Source organism: Tachypleus tridentatus, chromosome 3 (genome assembly GCF_004210375.1).
Source record: "Tachypleus tridentatus isolate NWPU-2018 chromosome 3, ASM421037v1, whole genome shotgun sequence".
Lineage (NCBI taxonomy): Eukaryota > Metazoa > Arthropoda > Merostomata > Xiphosura > Limulidae > Tachypleus > Tachypleus tridentatus.
In genome coordinates, this window is record NC_134827.1 from 56,364,296 (window position 1) to 56,389,939 (window position 25,644).

The 25,644-nt window shown below is 35.3% G+C and overlaps 2 protein-coding genes across 2 annotated transcripts; one reads left to right on the top strand and one right to left on the bottom strand.

The window, feature by feature from the left end:
- Positions 1-6,951: 6,951 nt before the first annotated feature.
- LOC143246920 (uncharacterized) lies at positions 6,952-14,861 on the top strand. Its single transcript, XM_076494191.1, has 3 exons — positions 6,952-7,072; positions 8,016-9,005; positions 13,600-14,861. Exons 2-3 carry the CDS (start codon positions 8,544-8,546, stop codon positions 13,684-13,686), a joined length of 549 nt encoding a protein of 182 aa, XP_076350306.1. The 5' UTR covers positions 6,952-7,072; positions 8,016-8,543; the 3' UTR covers positions 13,687-14,861.
- A 6,104-nt stretch (positions 14,862-20,965) lies between these two features.
- LOC143245870 (kelch domain-containing protein 4-like) lies at positions 20,966-25,421 on the bottom strand. The gene is made up of 4 exons (XM_076492126.1): positions 25,380-25,421; positions 24,255-24,527; positions 24,057-24,191; positions 20,966-21,462 (listed from the first exon to the last, which is right to left on the bottom strand). The coding sequence occupies exons 1-4, from the start codon at positions 25,419-25,421 to the stop codon at positions 21,007-21,009; spliced, it is 906 nt and encodes a 301-aa protein (XP_076348241.1). The 3' UTR covers positions 20,966-21,006.
- Between the last annotated feature and the right edge of the window lie 223 nt (positions 25,422-25,644).

The window sequence follows — 25,644 nt, forward strand, 5'->3', positions numbered from 1 at the left end:
CAATATAATTCACTGTTTAGGTGTTCTCTTCACCACATGCGCAGTATAATTCACTGTTTTAGTGTTCTCACCACCACATACAATATATAATTCACTGTTTAGTGTTCTCTTCACCACATACACAATATAATTCACTGTTTGCTGTTCTCTTCACCACATACACAATATATCATTCACTGTTTAGTGTTCTCTTCACCACATACACAGTATAATTCACTGTTTACTGTTCTCTTCACCACATACACAGATATAGTTCACTGTTTAGTGTTCTCTTCACCACATACACAATATAATTCACTGTTTAGTGTTCTCTTCACCACATACACAATATAATTCACTGTTTAGTGTTCTCTTCACCACATACACAGTATAATTCACTGTTTACTGTTCTCTCTACCACATACAAAATATAATTCACTGTTTGGTGTTCTCTTCACCACATACACAATATAATTCACTGTTTGCTGTTCTCTTCACCACATACACAGTATATTCACTGTTTAGTGTTCTCTTCACCACATACACAATATGATTCACTGTTTACTGTTCTCTTCACCACATACACAATATAATTCACTGTTTACTGTTCTCTTCACCACATACACAATATGATTCACTGTTTACTGTTCTCTTCACCACATACACAATATGATTCACTGTTTAGTGTTCTCTTCACCACATACACAGTATAATTCACTGTTTACTGTTCTCTTCACCACATACACAATATAATTCACTGTTTAGTGTTCTCTTCACCACATACACATTATAATTCACTGTTTACTGTTCTCTTCACCACATACACAATATAATTCACTGTTTGCTGTTCTCTTCACCACATACACAGATATAATTCACTGTTTACTGTTCTCTTCACCACATACACAATATAATTCACTGTTTTACTGTTCTCTTCACCACATACAAAATATAATTCACTGTTTGCTGTTCTCTTCACCACATACACAGTATAATTCACTGTTTTACTGTTCTCTTCACCACATACACAATATAATTCACTGTTTACTGTTCTCTTCACCACATACACAATATAATTCACTGTTTACTGTTCTCTTCACCACATACACAATATAATTCACTGTTTACTGTTCTCTACACCACATACACAATATAATTCACTGTTTACTGTTCTCTTCACCACATACACAATATAATTCACTGTTTATTGTTCTCTATACCACATACACAATATAATTCACTGTTTACTGCTCTCTTCACCACATACACAATATAATTCACTTTGTTTAGTGTTCTCTTCACCACACTACAACAGTATAATTCACTGTTTAGTGTTCTCTTCACCACATACACAATATAATTCACTGTTTACTGTTCTCTACACCACATACACAATATAATTCACTGTTTACTGTTCTCTTCACCACATACAAAATATAATTCACTGTTTTGGTGTTCTTTTTTCACCACATACACAATATAATTCACTGTTTGCTGTTCTCTTCACCACATACACAATATAATTCACTGTTTAGTGTTCTCTTCACCACATACACAATATAATTCACTGTTTACTGTTCTCTTCACCACATAACACAATATAATTCACTGTTTACTGTTCTCTTCACCACATACACAAATATAATTCACTGTTTACTGTTCTCTGCACCACATACAAAATATGATTCACTGTTTATTGTTCTCTTCACCACATACACAATATAATTCACTGTTTGCTGTTCTCTTCACCACATACACAATATAATTCACTGTTTAGTGTTCTCTTCACACCACATACACAATATATATTCACTGTTTATTGTTCTCTTCACCACATACAAAATATAATTCACTGTTTAGTGTTCTCTTCACCACATACACAATATAATTCACTGTTTACTGTTCTCTTCACCACATACACAATATAATTCACTGTTTGCTGTTCTCTTCACCACATACACAATATAGTTCACTGTTTACTGTTCTCTTCACCACATACACAGTATAATTCACTGTTTGCTGTTCTCTTCACCACATACACAATATGATTCACTGTTTGGTGTTCTCTTCACCACATACACAATATAATTCACTGTTTAGTGTTCTCTTCACCACATACACAATATGATTCACTGTTTACTGTTCTCTACACCACATACCTGATATAATTCACTGTTTAGTGTTCTCTTCACCACATACAAATATAATTCACTGTTTTGTGTTCTCTTCACCACATACACAATATAATTCACTGTTTAGTGTTCTCTTCACCACATACACAATATAATTCACTGTTTACTGTTCTCTCTACACCACATACACAATATAATTCACTGTTTTGCTGTTCTCTTCACCACATACAAATATAATTCACTGTTTACTGTTCTCTTCACCACATACACAATATAATTCACTGTTTGCTGTTCTCTTCACCACATACACAATATAATTCACTGTTTAGTGTTCTCTTCACCACATACAATATAATTCACTGTTTACTGTTCTCTACACCACATACACAAATAATTCACTGTTTACTGTTCTCTTCACCACATACAAAATATGATTCACTGTTTACTGTTCTCTTACACCACATACACAATATAATTCACTGTTTAGTGTTCTCTTCACCACATACACAAATATAATTCACTGTTTAGTGTTCTCTTCACCACATACACAATATAATTCACTGTTTACTGTTCTCTACACCACATACACAATATAATTCACTGTTTGGTGTTCTCTTCACCACATACACAATATAATTCACTGTTTAGTGTTGCTCTTCACCACATACACAATATAATTCACTGTTTACTGTTCTCTTCACCACATACACAATATAATTCACTGTTTAGTGTTCTCTTCACCACATACACAATATAATTCACTGTTTGGTGTTCTCTTCACCACATACACAATATAATTCACTGTTTGGTGTTCTCTCACCACATACACCAATATAATTCACTGTTTACTGTTCTCTTCACCACATACACAATATAATTCACTGTTTACTGTTCTCTTCACCACATACACAATATAATTCACTGTTTACTGTTCTCTTCACCACATACACAATATAATTCACTGTTTAGTGTTCTCTTCACCACATACACAATATAATTCACTGTTTAGTGTTTCTCTTCACCACATACACAAAATATATTCACTGTTTGTTCTCTTCACCATACAAATTTTACTGTTCTCTTCACACATACACAATATAATTCACTGTTTAGTGTTCTCTTCACCACATACACAATATAATTCACTGTTTGCTGTTCTCTTCACCACATGTTCTCTTTCCTACACACAATATAATTCACCACATACACAATATAATTCACTGTTTAGTGTTCTCTTCACCACATACACAATATAATTCACTGTTTAGTGTTCTCTTCACCACATACACAATATAATTCACTGTTTACTGTTCTCTTCACCACATACACAATATAATTCACTGTTTAGTGTTCTCTTCACCACATACACAATATAATTCACTGTTTGCTGTTCTCTTCACCACATACACAATATAATTCACTGTTTAGTGTTCTCTTCACCACATACACACAATATAATTCACTGTTTACTGTTCTCTTCACCACATACACAATATAATTCACTGTTTAGTGTTCTCTTCACCACATACACAATATAATTCACTGTTTGCTGTTCTCTTCACCACATACACATTATAATTCACTGTTTACTGTCCTCTTTACACCACATACACAATATGCATTCACTGTTTACTGTTCTCTTCTCTTCACCACATACACAATATAATTCACTGTTTACTGTTCTCTTCACTACATACACATTATAATTCACTGTTTCCTGCTGTTCTCTACACAATATAATTCACCACATACATACACAATATAATTCACTGTTTAGTGTTCTCTTCACCACATACACAATATAATTCACTGTTTACTGTTCTCTTCACCACATACACAATATAATTCACTGTTTACTGTTCTCTTCACCACATACACAATATAATTCACTGTTTACTGTTCTCTTCACCACATACACAATATAATTCACTGTTTAGTGTTCTCTTCACCACATACACAATATAATTCACTGTTTAGGTGTTCTCTTCACCACATACACAATATAATTCACTGTTTAGCTGTTCTCTTCACCACATACACAATATAATTCACTGTTTTTTGCTGTTCTCTACACCACATACACAATATGATTCACTGTTTGGCTGTTCTCTTCACCACATACACAATATAATTCACTGTTTACTGTTCTCTTCACCACATACACAATATAATTCACTGTTTAGTGTTCTCTTCACCACATACACAATATAATTCACTGTTTAGTGTTCTCTACACCACATACACAATATAATTCACTGTTTACTGTTCTCTTCACCACATACACAATATAATTCACTGTTTACTGTTCTCTTCACCACATACACAATATAATTCACTGTTTAGTCTTCTCTTCACTACATACACAATATAATTCACTGTTTACTGTTCTCTTCACCACATACACAATATAATTCACTGTTTATTGTTCTCTACACCACATACACAATATAATTCACTGTTTACTGCTCTCTTCACCACATACACAATATAATTCACTGTTTAGTGTTCTCCACGCCACATACACAATATAATTCACTGTTTAGTGTTCTCTTCACCACATACACAATATAATTCACTGTTTACTGTTCTTTACACCACATACACAATATAATTCACTGTTTACTGTTCTCTTCACCACATACAAAATATAATTCACTGTTTACTGTTCTCTACACCACATACACAATATAATTCACTGTTTACTGTTCTCTTCACCACATACACAATATAATTCACTGTTTAGTGTTCACTTCACCACATACACAATATAATTCACTGTTTAGTGTTCTCTTCACCACATACACAATATAATTCACTGTTTACTGTTCTCTTCACCACATACACAATATAATTCACTGTTTACTGTTCTCTTCACTACATACACAATATAATTCACTGTTTACTGATCTCTTCACCACATACACAATATAATTCACTGTTTACTGCTCTCTTCACAACACACACAATATAATTCACTGTTTAGTGTTCTCTACACCACATACACAATATAATTCACTGTTTACTGTTCTCTTCACCACATACAAAATATAATTCACTATTTACTGTACTCTTCACTACATACAAAATATAATTCACTGTTTGCTGTTCTCTTAACCACATACACAATATAATTCACTGTTTACTGTTCTCTTTCACCACATACACAATATGATTCACTGTTTACTGTTCTCTTCACCACATACACAATATAATTCACTGTTTACTGTTCTCTTCACCACATACACAATATAATTCACTGTTTAGTGTTCTCTTCACCACATACACAATATAATTCACTGTTTACTGTTCTCTTCACCACATACACAATATAATTCACTGTTTGCTGTTCTCTTCACCACATACACAATATAATTCACTGTTTACTGCTCTCTCTTCACCACATACACAATATGATTCACTGTTTAGCTGTTCTCTTCACCACACATACACAATATAATTCACTGTTTAGTGTTCTCCACACCACATACACACACCACATATATAATTCACTGTTTAGTGTTCTCTTCACCACATACACAATATGATTCACTGTTTTATATACACAAATATCACTGTTTAGTGTTCTTTTCACCACATACACAATATAATTCACTGTTTACTGTTCTCTTCACCACATACACAATATAATTCACTGTTTAGTGTTCTCTTCACCACATACACAATATAATTCACTGTTTGGTGTTCTCTTCACCACATACACAATATAATTCACTGTTTACTGTTCTCTACACCACATACACAAAATAATTCACTGTTTACTGTTCTCTTCACCACATACAAAATATAATTCACTGTTTACTGTTCTCTACACCACATACACAATATAATTCACTGTTTTCTGTTCTCTTCACCACATGCACAATATAATTCACTGTTTAGTGTTCTCTTCACCACATCCACAATATAATTCACTGTTTGCTGTTCTCTTCACCACATACACAACATAATTCACTGTTTACTGTTCTCTTCACCACATACACAATATAATTCACTGTTTACTGCTCTCTTCACCACATACACAATATAATTCACTGTTTACTGCTCTCTTCACCACATACACAATATAATTCACTGTTTAGTGTTCTCCACACCACATACACAATATAATTCACTGTTTAGTGTTCTCCACACCACATACACAATATAATTCACTGTTTAGTGTTCTCTTCACCACATACACAATATAATTCACTGTTTAGTGTTCTCTTCACCACATACACAATATAATTCACTTTTTAGTGTTCTCTTCACTACATACACAATATAATTCACTGTTTACTGTTCTCTTCACCACATACACAATATAATTCACTGTTTACTGTTCTTTTAACCAGATACACAATATAATTCACTGTTTAGTGTTCTCTTCACTACATACACAATATAATTCACTGTTTAGTGTTTCAGTCGCAGATTTTCCAAGTTTAACACAAAATTTCACAGCAAGTCGTTGCTCCTTCAGGTCATTCATTCTGAAATCCGCCAAACGAAAAAATCGCACTTCACTTAAAACCGCATAGCTAATACACAAATGAAGATATTTGCAATCGGGAAATGGCGTCGTAATCAGCTGATCTGTGCGAACCTAGCGGATTCCCCTGGAACTAACTGGAGCCGCACCAAACAGTCCGCGTATTTTTGAACAGTCCTCGTATAACTTGTCGAATTTTTACTTTTTACTGATTATGAAGTAAAAACCTTTTGTTGTTTTATTTCCGTCTGAAAACAACTTTCAGGAAATCTTTATTGTTGTAAGCTACACAAAGGATGTACTGTGCCAATCACGGAGTTCGAACCCATAATCTTTCATCTTTCTTGTAGAACGGCAACAGCTCGAGGTAAAGCAGAAGACACTAATATTGCTACCCTCCACGCCAGAGAGGACTCTGATCTGGCCAGGATAATAGCCAAACAGTTCGCCCCAGAATTCCACCAGCCAGGTAAACAAAGGTTTTATTTTAATACGATAAACTTATTGCTCAGTACTTCCTGTTGTACGTGATGGGTATTAAGTTTTATCTCAAATTCAGTTTAACATTTTGGTTTATATTCAATACACTTCCCAACATGCTGCCGTTTTATATGATAGGAGTTACGTCACAGTTAGGTAAACAATAGCTGACTGATTATATGAAGAGCTCTGCATGCTCTTTCATTCTTGAACTCAACAAATTGTGAAGCAAACACAGACATTGTTAAACCTTGGACATGTACATTTAGAGATGACGTAAGAGTTGCGCATTTTTTGAGGGGAAATTCTTTAAATTTAAAGTTGGCACTTAAGCGGAGTAGACGCTTAAGGCAATTCTAAGATTAATTTAAGGATAAACCTTACTACTCAAAACAGTTTTAATCGTTTCTCCGTAAAATACAATAAATTTCTTTGTTTGCAGTACGTTTACTGACTCTACATATTTACAAATCTTCTAAATATTTATAAATAATAGTTACTGCCAATTACATGTAAACGTAAACTTTTTAAAAAATAATTCTTTATATTATCACTTCGTGATATTTCCATTGGCAAAACCCAGACATAATATTTTAACTTGAAAATGTGTTTATTGGCCAATTCAAATTAATATTGTGTTTATTGGCCAACTTGAATTAATTATGTTTTTATCGGTCAATTGTAATTGAGGATATGTTGTCAGTCCATCCTAATTTGAAGAATGCATACATTTTTGAAACTTATCATTAAACTATTCTCTGATTGGCATTTCATATGGTTTTACTTATCTAGTTTTATTATTAAAAACATTATTTTCTTCATTTTAATTTCCACAAATGGAATTAACACTAACATGAATTATGATGTTGTCATCTTCATGTTGAAGACGTGTGTTCTTTGAGACATCATCTTAATACATATACACACAACAGGGACAGACCTACTCAAGCGTAAAAAATGATGAGAGACAGCAAAGAACATTCGGGAATTGACAAGATACGAAGACCCTCAAGTATTATACCGAGTCAACATGTCCATCAAAGATCCCACTCGCTTTATGTTCCTCTGGTCAGTGCCTCTCGAGAACACTTAGCCTCAAACCCAAAAGAAAACGAACACAGAAAGCCCACCATCTCAGATACTTTGACACTAAACACTGATAGGCGCGAGTCATGTTCGGGAAATTACCCTAATCGTGAGCAAACTAGTCTCGATCCTTCAATGGTCAATGAAACCTTAGGTCGATCGCCGCAGGGTTATTTTCGATGCCAGAATAACCTCAGTTTCCGGAAGCGAGAGGAAAGCCTCACTCTTCAGCAGGTCATGTCTGATCATCTGGACCAATACAGCCATGAACATGCCGGAATGAAGCCTCGTTTTCGTGGTAGCCAATCACCACAAAGAATGCCTTTTCCCCAATTACAAAACATTTCTCACCACACAGCAGAATATGGTCCAGAATGTACTCCCGACTCCGGAGTCTCAGAAAGCATGGACAACGATGGTCTTTATCCAGGGCACGTGCCCGCCGATCTACGCTTCCTAACCTCTACACCGAGAGATTTGAGGACCAAACGGATCCGGAACTCATTTGTTTCGCTCCTAGTGACAGTGAGGCGGAGGGTAATGGCAGCACGCTTACCCCTCAGCCAGATAAAACATCTTGTGCCACCCCACATAGAACAGCTTCACTTTACGGGGAGGTGACAATGAGACAAGTTAAGCCTAACAAGTCTGAAGTTACGGCGAGAAAGAAAAGCCTTCCCGACCTTCAGGCGGCAGCCATGACAGCTAAGCTGATGACAAGAGCGGAAGTATCCGAGTTAAGTACCCAGAAGAGAGAGGAAGTCCGAAGGATGATGTTGGAAGCTGAGCGACTTCGCGCCAACCCACTACTGCACCTGTTCAACCCCAGGGTCAAGGTGAGTAGCGAGTCCCAATTAAAAAATCGAAAAATGTTTTACCAATTCATCTCCACCAGGCCCGACATGGCCAAGTGTGTTAAGGCGTTCAACTCGTAATCCGAGGGTCGCGGGTTCGAATCCCGGTCGCACTAAACATGCTCGCCCTTTCAGGCTTTATAATGTTACGTTCAATCCCACTGTTCGTTGGTAAAAGAATAGCCCAAGAGTTGGCGGTGGGTAGTGATGACTAGCTGCCTTCCCTCTAATCTTACACCGCTAAATTAGGGACGGCTAGCGCAGATAGCCCTCGAGTAGCTTTGCGCGAAATTCAAAACAAAAAATTCATCTCCACCTATAAAATCAAACTGCAACGAGCTGGCACGTTTGAAAAACACTAAACACTGTAAAAACTGGGGTACCCGATAACCCGTGGATCGAGTACCATCAACAACAAAAGTAAATTAATAGAGTTTTGCTTTTCCTAGTTCTTTAGTTTGATTTCTTTTCTATTCCGCTCAAAGACACACGAGGGCTATCTGCGCTAGCCGTCCCTACTTTTCCAGTGTAAGACTAGAGGGAAGGCAGCTAGTCACCACCACCCAAGGTCAACTCTAAGGCTACTCTTTTGCCAATGAATAGCGGGATTAGCCAAAACATTATAACGCCCTCACGGCTGAAAGGGCGAGCATGTTTGGTGCGATGTGGATTCGAACCCGAGATCTTCAGATTACGAGTCGAGTGCCTTAACCCACCTGGCCATGCAGAGCCAAATTATTAATTAATAGACTAGAGGGAAGGCAGCTCTTCAACAACACCCACCGCCAACTCTTGTGCTACTTTTTACCTACGAAGAGTGGGATGAACAATACAATAAAACACCCCTGAAAGTGTAAGTACAATCAGTGGTGGGATTCGAACTCTCAGATTGGAACTGAGCATCCAAATCAGCAGGTCTAAACAACGATAGTTATACACCAGAATGACGTAACACGTTTGAACTTGAAGGTTTTCACCAGTTTCTTAGATTAACTTAATTATTTAATTACATAACAGATGGTGTTTCAAAACACCGATCATTCGATTGTTTGTTTTGAATTTCGCGCAAAGCTACGACGACTATCTGCGTTAGTCGTCTCTAATTTAATATTGTAAGACTAAAGAAAAGGCAGCTAATCATCACCACCCACCGTAAAGTCTTGGGCTACTCTTTTCCCAAATAGTGGGATTGACCATAACTTTACAACGCTCCGACGGCTGAAAGGACGAGCATGTTTGGTGTAACTGAGATTCGAACCTGCGACCCTAAGATTACGAGTCGACAGCCTTAACCACCTGGCCATGCCGGGCCTCTTTATAGTTGTGGGTATGTAAAAGAGTGACAGGCAGACAAGAATAGTGTAAGAGTTGGCGATGAGATGCTATCTACTGAATTAGAGATGGCTTTACCTAGATAGCCCTCTCTATAGCTTTACGTAGACAGCCCTTTTTTAAGCTTTACGTTAAAACTGAAAACCAAAATCTCCTTCATGTTTTGAATGGTCTTTTATCTTTTCGAATTGATGAGTGTGTATGTGTGTTTCCCTCACAGTAAAGCCTTATCGGGCTATCTACCGAGTCCACTTAAACTGATGAAAACAACATAAAACATTAACATAGAAAATATCCCATTCTTCTCTTACAACGTGTTTATAAACATAAGGTAGGTGTTCTCGACCTGGAGCTAAAAGACAGTGTCGTGGGTGGGGCTAGTAGTAAGTACACTCGACTATTAAAGTTTTATAATCCTTTTCGGACCCCTTATCAGGAGGCGGAGTGTCCTTGTGCTGGGAGAGTCAAAGAATGTCTGCTGTAGGGATTCTCATAATGTATAATTATGAAAAATAATGCTGATATAGGTCGTCCATAATGTTCATGGTGTTGCTTATAAAAGTCAGATACATCGTTCACAAAGCACTCATGAAATCTTTCTAACCTATTCTCACTTAATTACGCGCTAAACTGCTACATATTTTGTACGTATAAGAACGTGTCCTGTTATTTTACACCATAACCAGTAAATCCTAACTTAGACCTCTACTAGTGGAACGAGGTGTATCTGGAGCCGTGTGATCCACCGTACATACCTTGGCTAAAATAGACCAAAGATGACTCTGTTAGGCCTACTGCCAAACTGCGATAACCCTCTTTCCCACTTCAGCTCTTTGGTTGCCATGGTTACTTCTATACGTCAAGAACCAATTTTACGTCCATATATGGTTAACTATTGATTTCTACAGCGCTCCTGCATTCCGACTCTGTGCGCATGTCTTTAATACGTATCAGACCACTGCACTTAATCAACCGGGTAGTGCAGGAAAATTGTAAGTGTTTTATTTCAGATAGTCTGTGAAGCGTCTGATTAAAAGAGATGTAGAATCAGTTAACAAGTGTAAAAATAAAACTAAGTGTTTGCTTGAATTATCTGTAATTATCTCATTAAAATTATCTATAGCATAATATGCACACAAGCTGCAAGATTATAAAACATATATCTTTATCAATAAATGCGTCAATAGTTTGTGATCTATCGAATGATAACAATATATTGAAGAGTGCTACTTCGTAAATTCAAAGAACAAGAAAACAATACAACCAGGTTCCTTGGTTAACAAACAATACAACCAGGTTCCTTGATTAACAAACAATATAACCAGGTTCCTTGATTAACAAACAATATAACCAAATTATTAATTAATAGACTAGAGGGAAGGCAGCTCTTTGACACTACCCACCACCACCTCTTGTGCTACTTTTTTACCTACGAAGAGTGGGATGAACAATCCAATTAAAACACCCCTTAAAGGGTATGTACGATCAATAGTGGAATTCGAACTCTTAGATTGGAGCTCAGCAGGCCTAAACAACGATAGTTATACACCAGAATTACGTAACACATTTGAACTTGAAAGTTTTCACCAGTTTCTTAGATTACCTTAATTATTTAATTAAATAATAGATGGTGTTTCAAAACACCTATCGTTCGACTGTTTGTTTCTGAATTTCGCGCAAAGCTACACGACGACTATCTGTGTTAGGCTTCTCTCATTTAATATTGTAAGACCAAAGGGAGGTGAGCTAGTCATCACCATCAACCGCCAACTCTTTAACCAACAGCTAGTGGGATTGATGGTAACATTATAACGCTCTCACGGCTGAAAGAACGAGTATGTTTGGTGCGACAGGGATTCGAACCCGTGACCCTCAGATTACGAGTCGATTGCCCTGACCACCTGGCTTCACTTTTTACTTTTAATATACCTGGCCACGTAGAAGTGAAAAGAAATATGTACCTAAATTATAGTATTTCTGGAGAAAATTCCATGAATTTATAAATCTACAGATTTCTTATTAATTTGTTTGAAACCAAAGTTCTGTTTTATAGAATTTCAGAAAGAGGACTATAATTATTTTAAATTGTCTACATAATATGACACCAGAGGTCGTGCATGACCAATAATCCATGTTCTTTTGTTCATTTTTTTAACACCAAAGTCCTGTTCTCTTGTCCCTCGCTATTACAACAAAAAGTCTACGAATTTACAACGCTAAAATCAGGGGTTCGATTCCCCTCAGTGGACTCAACAGATAGCCCGATGTGGCTTTACCGTAAGAAAACACACACCCTGTTCTCTTAGAGTCTGGTTTCCATCATTTGATGGAAGGTGGTTTTAGACAATGATTTAGAATGTTGAGTTCACATACGCACTTTCTTGTTGTTTTTTTATTTTGATTGTTTGTTTGTTTGTTTTTGAATTTCGCACAAAGCTACTCGAGGGCTATATGTGCTAACCGTCCCTAATTTAGCAGTTTAAGACTAGAGGGAAGGCAGCTAGTCATCACCACCCACTGCCAACTCTTGGACTACTCTTTTACCAACGAATAGTGGGATTTACCGTACATTATAATGCCCCACGGCTGAAAGGGCGAGAATGTTTGGCATGATGGGGATGCGAACCCACGACCCTCAGATTACGAATCGCATGCCTTAACACGCTTGGCCATGCCGGGCCCTACACTTTCTAAAATAATAAATCTGTAAAAATAAAAGACAGGGAAAAACATATAACTTACAAATTAAAAACAAACACACTATGAATGTTGTATATTTCAAACACTGAAACACTGAACTAGATTTAGAGCTAATTTGAGAGGACTAAGGCAATGAATTTTGGTTTGGCTGTTATTAAACACAATGTCACACAAAGGGCAGATATGATTTAGAATTGCCCGGAAAGCTTTTCGTGGGCTACCTTCGCAAGCCATTCCTAATTTAGCAGTGATTGACTAAAAGGAAGGACGCTAATCACTGCCAACTCTTGGGTTATTCTTTTACCGACTAATGGTGGGACTGACCGGCTATCTGTGCTCTGCTCACCACAAGTATCGAAACCTAATTTATAGTGTCGTAAATCTAAGACTTACTGCTGAGCTACTAGGGACAGTAAAATTTTTTTGCACGGTCATTATAATAAATTTTCGTTTCATTTCGGCATTATTATTTTAACGTGTTATCTGTGTCATTTGTGGTACAGATTTTACTGACTCGATCGTGTACTTTTTAATTTTCCCCAAGGAATGGTTCTCGAGACAACAGCTGGTGATTATGGTTCTGTTGGTCAACATCAGCCTGGCCATCATGTTCTTCAAGCTTCTGACGTAATCACACCCAATAGAAGTTCTTTGGAATTTTACACTTCTGAAACCTGGGTGTTGCCGAAAGGACAGGACCAGCCCACAACAGTAATCAACAATCAACTCTGCCAATGCTATCTTTTACGTTTCTTTTATTTATTTGCACTTGGGAGTTTCGCCATGCTCTGGAATCTAACACTGGCAGCTGCCGAGAGGGTGTGGTCAACATATTAGTTTCGGACAGTCCAGCAAGGTAGCGTTTTGTTTTTACGTCATTCACACTTTAGAGCTTTGCCACCGAAACGTGTGCATGATAACTCCATTGAAAGAAACTCAAACATGTTCAGTTGAGAGGTGAAATAAAGTCAGGCACTACCTCAAGCAACTTGAAACGTCACATATTTTATGTTACAGCACGTAGTAACCAATTCAGCTCAAGTCAGTCCATTGTAGTCAGATTAATCAACCGATATTACAAGGAAAAAAATATAGACAAGGTTTGTACCAATTCAGCTTAAGTCAGTCCATTGTAGTCAGATTAAACAACTGATATTACAAGAAAAAAATATAGACAAGCTTTGTATCAATTCAGCTTAAGTCAGTCCATTGTAGTCAGATTAAACAACTGATATTACAAGGAAAAAATATAGACAAGGTTTGTGATTTCACCACTGAATAAAGAAATGACATAACAAAGGCTTATTTACATAACGTTTAACAAAGAAAACATTTTAAAAAAACAGTCGTGTTAAGCACAAATCCACATAAAGGGATATCTATAATGCGATCGCCACAGGTATCGAAACCTCAGTTAGTATCACAAGTCCAAAATCTTGCTGCTGAACGACCAGAATCACAGAAAGTTGTTTTAAGATGAAAATGTTTTTTATATAAATTGTTTTGAAGTTTTTTTCTAAACGTGACGCACGTATGAAGTGTAAACAAAAGGAGGAATCTTCAATAGCTGCAGCACTTGAAACTCTTTTGGACAGGTGAGATTGAGTAAATCAATCTGTAAAACCCTGTGCATGGTCAGATACATCAATCGAAAGGGCTTGGCCTCCTGTGTCCAAAACTGTAATTAGATCTTAAATTGGTCACAATATGAGGGAGCTATAGGTTAAATGTTTGAACTTGAAAATCTCTGAGCTGTTCTATGAACTGATGTGCTGTGGTTGAAAATAAAATCACGTTTGATAAGAACACTGTAGAGGGGTATTTCTTTAAGTGCAATGACTAAAATATTTTGTGTATACATATATATGTTTCCCTCAGTATGCTTTAGGTTCTGAGTTAAGATACATGATGGTGAGTTTTTCAATGGGCTGGTTAAGTTCTAAGTTAAAATGAAAGATGTTGGGTTTCTTGGTGGATTGGGCAATCACTTTGGTTCTTCTATTAAAACAACTCATGTTCAGAAAAAAAGCCCAATTTATTGAGACTATTTCAAGAAGTCAGTTTTTGAGACCCAACAATATCAAGTCTTTGAAACCATTGCTACTGTAGTCAGCTTACACGCTTGATGGACAACTGACTGACCAACCGACTTCAACTGTCTTGTTTCCATTAGCCACTTCAGTTCAGCATCTACTAAACTGTGTATGCCATTTGAAATCTGTCTTTAAGGGGCAATACATCAAGTCTTGCAATCATAGTCTGGAGAGCATTGTGCAGATAATAGAGATTACTCACAGAGCTGGGGCATGTGAACTATTTGAAACTTCTACTAAGAAGCTAAAAGACTAAAATTTTTTATATTTAACTCTATTATCACTAATACTTTTCTTCATTTGTGAACTTGCCGTCATTTCCCAGTTGATCTTTTTAAACTTTATTGAGGAAATCTGTCTTTTAATTTTATTCAATAACCTCATCTTCTGCTCTTTAACCCTTGAACAATGATTACTTGTTTGATGTGAAGCATTACGTCTATTGGTGCTTTGCCCACTACAGGTATCAAAACCAAAATTTAGTCTCATATACCCACTAACTTGCTACTGAACCACCAGCGGGTGCCTTGATAACATAACTGATTATTTTCTGATTGTTTGCTGTTAACCACAAAGTTACACAATGGGCTATTGGTGCTGTGCCCACAAAGGGTATGAAAACTCAGTTTTTAATATTACAACTTTAGAAACATTGCAATGCCACAAGACTTTGATTTATAAGATGCACATCTGTAAAATAACAAATGTAATCCCTAAATGAGCTTAAAGTTGATAAAAGACATTAGGACAACAATCTTAGTTAATAAACTCTTTGTGTACTATCAAATAACCCTCACATAAAGAGAAGTGGACAAGTGCTGACACCCACCTTCGATAATTTTGAAAACATTCACAAAAGTAATGAGGAGAAATTCAAGTAACTGGTAACTGACTTCTCTATCTGAGAGTATGTGGGACCATCAAGAAACTCAGTGGTTCTAGAACAATAGTTCTTAATAGTTTCAGATAACAACTGTTTTACTCACAACTGCTGTTGTTAAAAAGTTATGATCCCTAATTGTCTAAAATTAAGACTTATATAAAGGTATATTTCTATTCATAAACTAAAGTGTGCATTTTAAGCATTCGTTTTATGTTTACAACCAGTTAGAGAAGTGTTTGAACGCACATACACACTGACACAGAGTTTTAGTTTCTAACAAAGTGAAGTTGCCAATAATCAGTGATGTCGAGAAACCCACTTGTTGAGAAATATATATGCAAAAAACGGCTCGTTTTGGTTGAGAAAATATTTTACATAGAAGAGCGAACAATGTTTCGACCTTCTTCAGTCATCGTCAGGTTAGTTGGTGAACCTTTGTAACACACTTTGATTCATCCATAATTTGTATTACAAGTTTAGTCATGCTCTAAGAAAGACAGAAACAATAGGATTTATTGTAATGGAATTTACAACCTGAGAAAGACAGACTAGGTTTTATTGCACTGCTACTCACACTCTGAGGAAGACAGACTAGGTTTTATTGTACTACTACTTACATTCTGAGGAAAACAGACTAGGTTTTATTGTAGTGCTACTTACACTCTGAAGAAGACAGACTAGGTTTTATTGTAGTGCTACTTACACACTGAGGAAGACAGACTAGGTTTTACTGTACTGCTACTTACACTCTGAGAAAGACAGGCTGGGTTTTATTGCACTGCTACTTACACTCTGAATAAGACAGGTTAGGTTTTATTGCACTGCTACTTACACTCTGAATAAGACAGACTAGGTTTTATTGTAGTGCTACTTACACTCTGAAGAAGACAGACTAGGTTTTATTGTACTGCTACTTACACTCTGAGGAAGACAGACTAGGTTTTATTGTAGTGCTACTTACACTCTGAATAAGACAGACTAGGTTTTATTGTACTACTACTTACACTCTGAATAAGACAGACTAGGTTTTATTGTACTACTACTTACACTCTGAATAAGACAGACTAGGTTTTATTGTACTACTACTTACCCTCTGAGGAAGACAGGCTAGGTTTTATTGTAGTGCTACTTACACTCTGAATAAGACAGACTAGGTTTTATTGCACTGCTACTTACACTCTCAATAAAACAGGCTAGGTTTTTGTACTGCTACTTACACTCTGAATAAGGCAGACTAGGTTTTATTGTAGTGCTACTTACACTCTGAATAAGACAGACTAGGTTTTATTGTACTACTACTTACCCTCTGAGGAAGACAGGCTAGGTTTTATTGTAGTGCTACTTACACTCTAAATAAGACAGACTAGGTTTTATTGTAGTGCTACTTACACTCTGAATAAGACAGACTAGGTTTTATTGTAGTGCTACTTACACTCTGAATAAGACAGACTAGGTTTTATTGTACTACTACTTACCCTCTGAGGAAGACAGGCTAGGTTTTATTGTAGTGCTACTTACACTCTAAATAAGACAGACTAGGTTTTATTGTAGTGCGACTTACACTCTGAATAAGACAGACTAGATTTTATTGTAGTGCTACTTACATTCTGAATAAGACAGACTAGGTTTTATTGTACTACTACTTACCCTCTGAGAAAGACAGGCTAGGTTTTACTGTAGTGCTACTTACACTCTGAGGAAGACAGGCTAGGTTTTATTGTAGTGCTACTTACACTCTGAAGAAGACAGACTAGGTTTTATTGTAGTGCTACTTACACTCTGAGGAAGACAGGCTAGGTTTTATTGTAGTGCTACTTACACTCTGAGAAAGACAGACTAGGTTTTATTGTAGTGCTACTTACACTCTGAGAAAGACAGGCTAAGTTTTATTGTAGTGCTACTTACACTCTGAGGAAGACAGGCTAGGTTTTATTGTAGTGCTACTTACACTCTGAATAAGACAGACTAGGTTTTATTGTACTACTACTTACACTCTGAATAAGACAGACTAGGTTTTATTGTACTACTACTTACACTCTGAATAAGACAGACTAGGTTTTATTGTACTACTACTTACCCTCTGAGGAAGACAGGCTAGGTTTTATTGTAGTGCTACTTACACTCTGAAGAAGACAGACTAGGTTTTATTGCACTGCTACTTACACTCTCAATAAAACAGGCTAGGTTTTATTGTACTGCTACTTACACTCTGAATAAGACAGACTAGGTTTTATTGTACTACTACTTACCCTCTGAGGAAGACAGGCTAGGTTTTATTGTAGTGCTACTTACACTCTAAATAAGACAGACTAGGTTTTATTGTAGTGCTACTTACACTCTGAATAAGACAGACTAGGTTTTATTGTAGTGCTACTTACACTCTGAATAAGACAGACTAGGTTTTATTGTACTACTACTTACCCTCTGAGAAAGACAGGCTAGGTTTTACTGTAGTGCTACTTACACTCTGAGGGAAGACAGGCTAGGTTTTATTGTAGTGCTACTTACACTCTGAAGAAGACAGACTAGGTTTTATTGTAGTGCTACTTACACTCTGAGAGAAAGACAGGCTAAGTTTTATTGTAGTGCTACTTACACTCTGAGGAAGACAGGCTAGGTTTTATTGTAGTGCTACTTACACTCTGAGAAAGACAGACTAGGTTTTATTGTAGTGCTACTTACACTCTGAGAAAGACAGACTAGGTTTTATTGTAGTGCTACTTACACTCTGAGGAAGACAGACTAGGTTTTATTGTAGTGCTACTTACACTCTGAATAAGACAGACTAGGTTTTATTGTACTACTACTTACACTCTGAATAAGACAGACTAGGTTTTATTGTACTACTACTTACACTCTGAATAAGACAGACTAGGTTTTATTGTACTACTACTTACCCTCTGAGGAAGACAGGCTAGGTTTTATTGTAGTGCTACTTACACTCTGAAGAAGACAGACTAGGTTTTATTGCACTGCTACTTACACTCTCAATAAAACAGGCTAGGTTTTATTGTACTGCTACTTACACTCTGAATAAGGCAGACTAGGTTTTATTGTAGTGCTACTTACACTCTGAATAAGACAGACTAGGTTTTATTGTACTACTACTTACCCTCTGAGGAAGACAGGCTAGGTTTTATTGTAGTGCTACTTACACTCTAAATAAGACAGACTAGGTTTTATTGTAGTGCTACTTACACTCTGAATAAGACAGACTAGGTTTTATTGTAGTGCTACTTACACTCTGAATAAGACAGACTAGGTTTTATTGTACTACTACTTACCCTCTGAGAAAGACAGACTAGGTTTTATTGTAGTGCTACTTACACTCTGAAGACAGACTAGGTTTTATTGTAGTGCTACTTACACTCTGAATAAGACAGGCTAGGTTTTATTGTAGTGCTACTTACACTCTGAAGAAGACAGACTAGGTTTTATTGCACTGCTACTTACACTCTCAATAAAACAGGCTAGGTTTTTTGTTACTGCTACTTACACTCTGAATAAGGCAGACTAGGTTTTATTGTAGTGCTACTTACACTCTGAATAAGACAGACTAGGTTTTATTGTACTACTACTTACCCTCTGAGGAAGACAGGCTAGGTTTTATTGTAGTGCTACTTACACTCTAAATAAGACAGACTAGGTTTTATTGTAGTGCGACTTACACTCTGAATAAGACAGACTAGATTTTATTGTAATGCTACTTACATTCTGAATAAGACAGACTAGGTTTTATTGTACTACTACTTACCCTCTGAGAAAGACAGGCTAGGTTTTACTGTGGTGCTACTTACACTCTGAGGGAAGACAGGCTAGGTTTTATTGTAGTGCTACTTACACTCTGAAGAAGACAGACTAGGTTTTATTGTAGTGCTACTTACACTCTGAGAAAGACAGGCTAGGTTTTATTGTAGTGCTACTTACACTCTGAAGAAGACAGGCTAGGTTTTATTGTAGTGCTACTTACACTCTGAAGAAGACAGACTAGGTTTTATTGTAGTGCTACTTACACTCTGAGGAAGACAGGCTAGGTTTTATTGTAGTGCTACTTACACTCTGAGAAAGACAGACTAGGTTTTATTGTAGTGCTACTTACACTCTGAGAAAGACAGACTAGGTTTTATTGTAGTGCTACTTACACTCTGAGAAAGACAGACTAGGTTTTATTGTAGTGCTACTTACACTCTGAGAAAGACAGACTAGGTTTTATTGTAGTGCTACTTACACTCTGAGGAAGACAGGCTAGGTTTTATTGTAGTGCTACTTACACTCTGAGAAAGACAGACTAGGTTTTATTGTAGTGCTACTTACACTCTGAGAAAGACAGGCTAGGTTTTATTGTAGTATCTACTGATCAGTAAAGGAAACCATCTTTTCTACAAAGAACTGAAACCTGGATTAAAAACAGTTTATTTTGACACATAATTTAAAAGTATATATAGCTTTACCCCTTGCTCAAGATACAGTTCTGAAAGTGCCACAAATGAATTGTTCGCTCATTTAAAACAGTCATCAAGGAACTACAGAAAATAACTTATTTTGCAATATTTTTCAAACTATTTTGTGACACACAAGTAGATTACATCATTAATGTTTTGGAATTTATTTATACAAATCTAGTCAAGTTCAGTTGAGACCCAGCACACAGGTCTTGAAAGAAAGACAACACAACTGTGGAATTAATCAGTAAAATGTATTTACACCACCAGACAGTATTCAAATAAAGTCAAAAGTATACTGAAATTCTGAGAGAGAAGCCAAGAAGTACATTGTACCAAATCACTTAGGTTTTAATATGTGCTTATTGTATTTGTTAAGCACACAGCATCATTTGGTCCAAAGATATTCACTCAGAGGCAGTATCATTCCATTCATAAAACAATCAGACTTTCTATTTTTTACTATTAGACATAAAAAGGTGAAAACACACATTATTTAAATTGGGTAAAACACTTAGCAACCAGGTCAATATTTATTTCTCCAAGGAATACATACGATGTTCCTTAGATTTCCTCAGGATCGCTGGTGTCATCTCCCTCTTCGGTTCTCCAGCTGCACCAGCATCTTCCATTCCTTCATCTTCAACCTCTTCATCATCATCATCAGACTCAGATTCTAGCCACTGCTGAGACTTAGTGTCTAATTCTATCAAAGTGTGCCATTCATCCAACTTATGTAGATCTAATGAATGAAAGTCTGACAGGGTGAGTTGCCGATCACCGTCTTCATATAAACCTCCATAAACATACAATGTTTTATGTTTTATTACCATGCCAGCATTCATTCTTGGCCATGGAACAAAACTTTCTGACAGTTTCTTACTAGAAGCCGTTACATCGCACAAATTCATTTCTGTTGATAGTGTCTGAGGACCAATTTTAACTGTAAATATTCCATCATCTGTCTCATGAACAATATCCATTTTCTCCTGAAACAAAATGATAATTTTTAAATAGGCAATTATCAATGAATAGATAATATATATTAAATCGATAATTCTGTTTTTACACATAAACAAGCCTTAGGGTACAAATATTGCTGAAATACTGTTAAACAGATGGGAAGTCACTCACTAGTGTGACTTAAGAAACAGATCCTGGTAACGAATAAGTCACTGAAGTCCTTAAAGCAGTAAAGGTAACAAAACTTGAATTTTCTTATAGTTATATTAGAAATTGAAACAGATCATTACTTCTATATACAAGTCACTAATTAGGCCTAACTTCGAATAGTGTAAACAGTTTGATCTTTTTATAACGGAGAGCTACTTGTATGATTCGGAAGATGGAAAGGTAGTCTGAAGTGAAGATCTTATCTTGAAAAAGTAGGGTTGACACTGATGATGTTATCTCATGGATAGAAAGGACAAAGAAAAATAGTTTGTTGTGCAGTATTTTAAAGTACAAAGAAAGGATGCAAGTTTCACATTTGAAAAACAAACTATAAACTCTGATCAGGACAGTTTTTCTAACAAGTTGCTGTTGGTTGTATGGAACTAACACAACAAGATGGTTTTGATGAAACCAAACAGTGGAGCCAAAGAGTTAGTCTTCTGAAGAGTTGGGAGGAAAGAACTAAATGGTTTTAGTTATCTGTGTTTTTTTTCAGATAAACAAATAATAAAGTAGTTGCAAAATTAGGGAAGATGTGATAAAGTGAATATGGTAGTTGTAAGAAAATATGGAAAAAATGTACAAATAAAACATATCAAACACAATATACCATATTTTTCACAGTAACAACCATACAAATAATAAACACAATGTGCCATATTTTTTTTCACAGTAACAACCATACAAATAAAACATATCAAACACAATATACCATATTTTTTTTCACAGTAACAACCATACAAATAAAACATATCAAACACAATATACCATATTTTTCACAGTAACAACCATACAAATAAAACATATCAAACACAATATACCATACAAACACAATGTGCCATGTTTTTACAGTAACAACCATACAAATAAAACATATCAACTGCTACGTACTATGGTTTTTTATAGTAACAACTATATAAATAAAACATAACTGTTATGTACTAGGTTTTTCTATACTATATAAATAAAACATATCAACTGCTATGTATTACGGTTTTCTATACTATATAAATAAAACATATCAACTGCTATGTATTACAGTTTTCTATACTATATAAATAAAACATATCAACTGCTATGTATTACGGTTTTCTATACTATATAAATAAAACATATCAACTGCTATGGACTACTGTTTTCTATACTATATAAATAAAACATATCAACTGCTATGTACTACTGTTTTCTATACTATATAAATAAAACATATCAACTGCTATGTACTACGGTTTTCTATACTATATAAATAAAACATATCAACTGCTATGTACTACGGTTTTCTATACTATATAAATAAAACATATCAACTGCTATGTACTACGGTTTTCTATACTATATAAATAAAACATATCAACTGCTATGTACTAGTTTTCTATACTATATAAATAAAACATATCAACTGCTATGTACTACAGTTTTCTATACTATATAAATAAAACATATCAACTGCTATGTACTACAGTTTTCTATACTATATAAATAAAACATATCAACTGCTATGTATTACGGTTTTCTATACTATATAAATAAAACATATCAACTGCTATGTATTACGGTTTTCTATACTATATAAATAAAACATATCAACTGCTATGTACTACAGTTTTCTATACTATATAAATAAAACATATCAACTGCTATGTATTACGGTTTTCTATACTATATAAATAAAACATATCAACTGCTATGTATTACGGTTTTCTATACTATATAAATAAAACATATCAACTGCTATGTATTACGGTTTTCTATACTATATAAATAAAACATATCAACTGCTATGTACTACAGTTTTCTATACTATATAAATAAAACATATCAACTGCTATGTACTCTAACGGTTTTCTATACTATATAAATAAAACATATCAACTGCTATATGTACTACTTGGTTTTCTATACTATATAAATAAAACATATCAACTGCTATATGTACTCACGGGTTTCTATACTATATAAATAAAACATATCAGCTACTATATGTACTACGATTTTCTATACTATATAAATAAAACATATCAACTGCTATGTACTACAGTTTTCTATACTATATAAATAAAACATAACTGCTATGTATTACGGTTTTCTATACTATATAAATAAAACATAACTGCTATGTACTTCTGGGTTTCTATACTATATAAATAAAACATATCAACTGCTATGTTGTACTACAGTTTTCTATACTATATAAATAAAACATATCAACTGCTATGTATTACGGTTTTCTATACTATATAAATAAAACATATCAACTGCTATGTATTACGGTTTTCTATACTATATAAATAAAACATATCAACTGCTATGTACTACAGTTTTCTATACTATATAAATAAAACATATCAACTGCTATGTATTACGGTTTTCTATACTATATAAATAAAACATATCAGATGTAGAAGATCACCTGTGTCTTCCCATTTCCACTACATTCTAAATCGAGCTCTTCCCATTTTCCACTTCCCTGTTCTACATCAGTATCGTCATCCTTTCGGTTCTTCCCCTTCTTTGTTCTCTCCTTCCATTTCCTTCTGGTTTTTTTCTGTCTCGGCACTTCTTTTTATGCCATCGTCTTGTTTTCCTCGTAGCTGTAGTTGCATCCAACAGTTTTATCAGTGTCCAACATATAGAGATCATTATAGAAATGGCCCTTTAAAGTTTCATCACTAGTCTCTTCATCATACACTCCACCAAATAAGTACGCTTTGTTCCCAGGTCCTGTTGCCAAAGAGAAGCCACATCGAAGAGATGGTCTAATGCCTGATTGTTTCACTTGTGTCCACTTCCACTTTCCTTCTTTATCTCCCTTAGCTACAAACAAGAATACGAGAAAGTCTTTAGAATGAAACCTTACACACAAAGTAATGAAAATATTTTGCTAGATGGCCACCAGGTGACTTCTGATTAGAACCACCTGGTGTGGACAGAACAAACCTGAAATAAGAATTCTTAAATGTTTGGTTTCAAGAAAAAACAAGTCAAAATTATATGCAACTCAAACCAAAATTAAACAAGTATGAAAAAAACACCTTTATACCTACATTAATTAATAACCTAGCATCTACTGCATCGCCCCCTACAATAAAATACCTATTTACACTCTCGTCCCTATGGCATGCCTGGCCATGGTCAGTCGCAAACTCTCTTTGTGAATCTGAAAATGACCTAAGTTCAAAACATTGTTCTCTACTTTATTTTAATAAAAGTTTTAATACCCTGAACAGTCGTCTTGAGATACATTAATCCTGCAACTCATATATAACAGCCTAGTTAAATTTCAAAACATACGATTATTGCCACAATGGTACTCAACTGACAAATCAATAGTTTACGTTTTTGTTTCATGACATTACACACTCCAAGATAAATTGGTATATTACTTACAAGGTTAACTTTCATTCTGATTTTTGTTGGTAACTTGTTTTGACCAAAAGCTTCTGATAACTATGCCTTCACACATTTTTAACACAATTTAAAATTATTCCAAATAATTATGAATCAATAATTTGATTTCCAATAAAACAACATAACTCATTCAGATACCAAAACAAAATATTCAGTGGTTGTAGGTGACCAAAGCTTATTAAAGTAAAACTTTAAATTAGAATAAAAAAAAACACTTCTATTCATTCCAAAAAAGTCATACATCACTCTAGTTTTTTCAAGTCTTACCTTACACCTGTTTAGGCAATGCGGTCATACACCACTTTAACTTTCTTCTAAGCCTTACCTTTAAGCTGTTTAAAACAATGCGGTCATGCACCACTTTCATTTTCCTAAACCTTCCTTAAAACTGTTTAAAACGTGCAGTTATAAAACACCACTTTAATCTTTCCTAACCCTTGCCTTAAAGCTGTTTAAAACATGCGGTCATACCGCACCACTTTATCCTTTCTTCTAAGCCTAACCTGTACAAGCTGCTGTTTAAAACATGCAGTCGTGCACCACTTTCATTTTCCTAAACCTTCCTTAAGGCTGTTTAAACATGCAGTTAT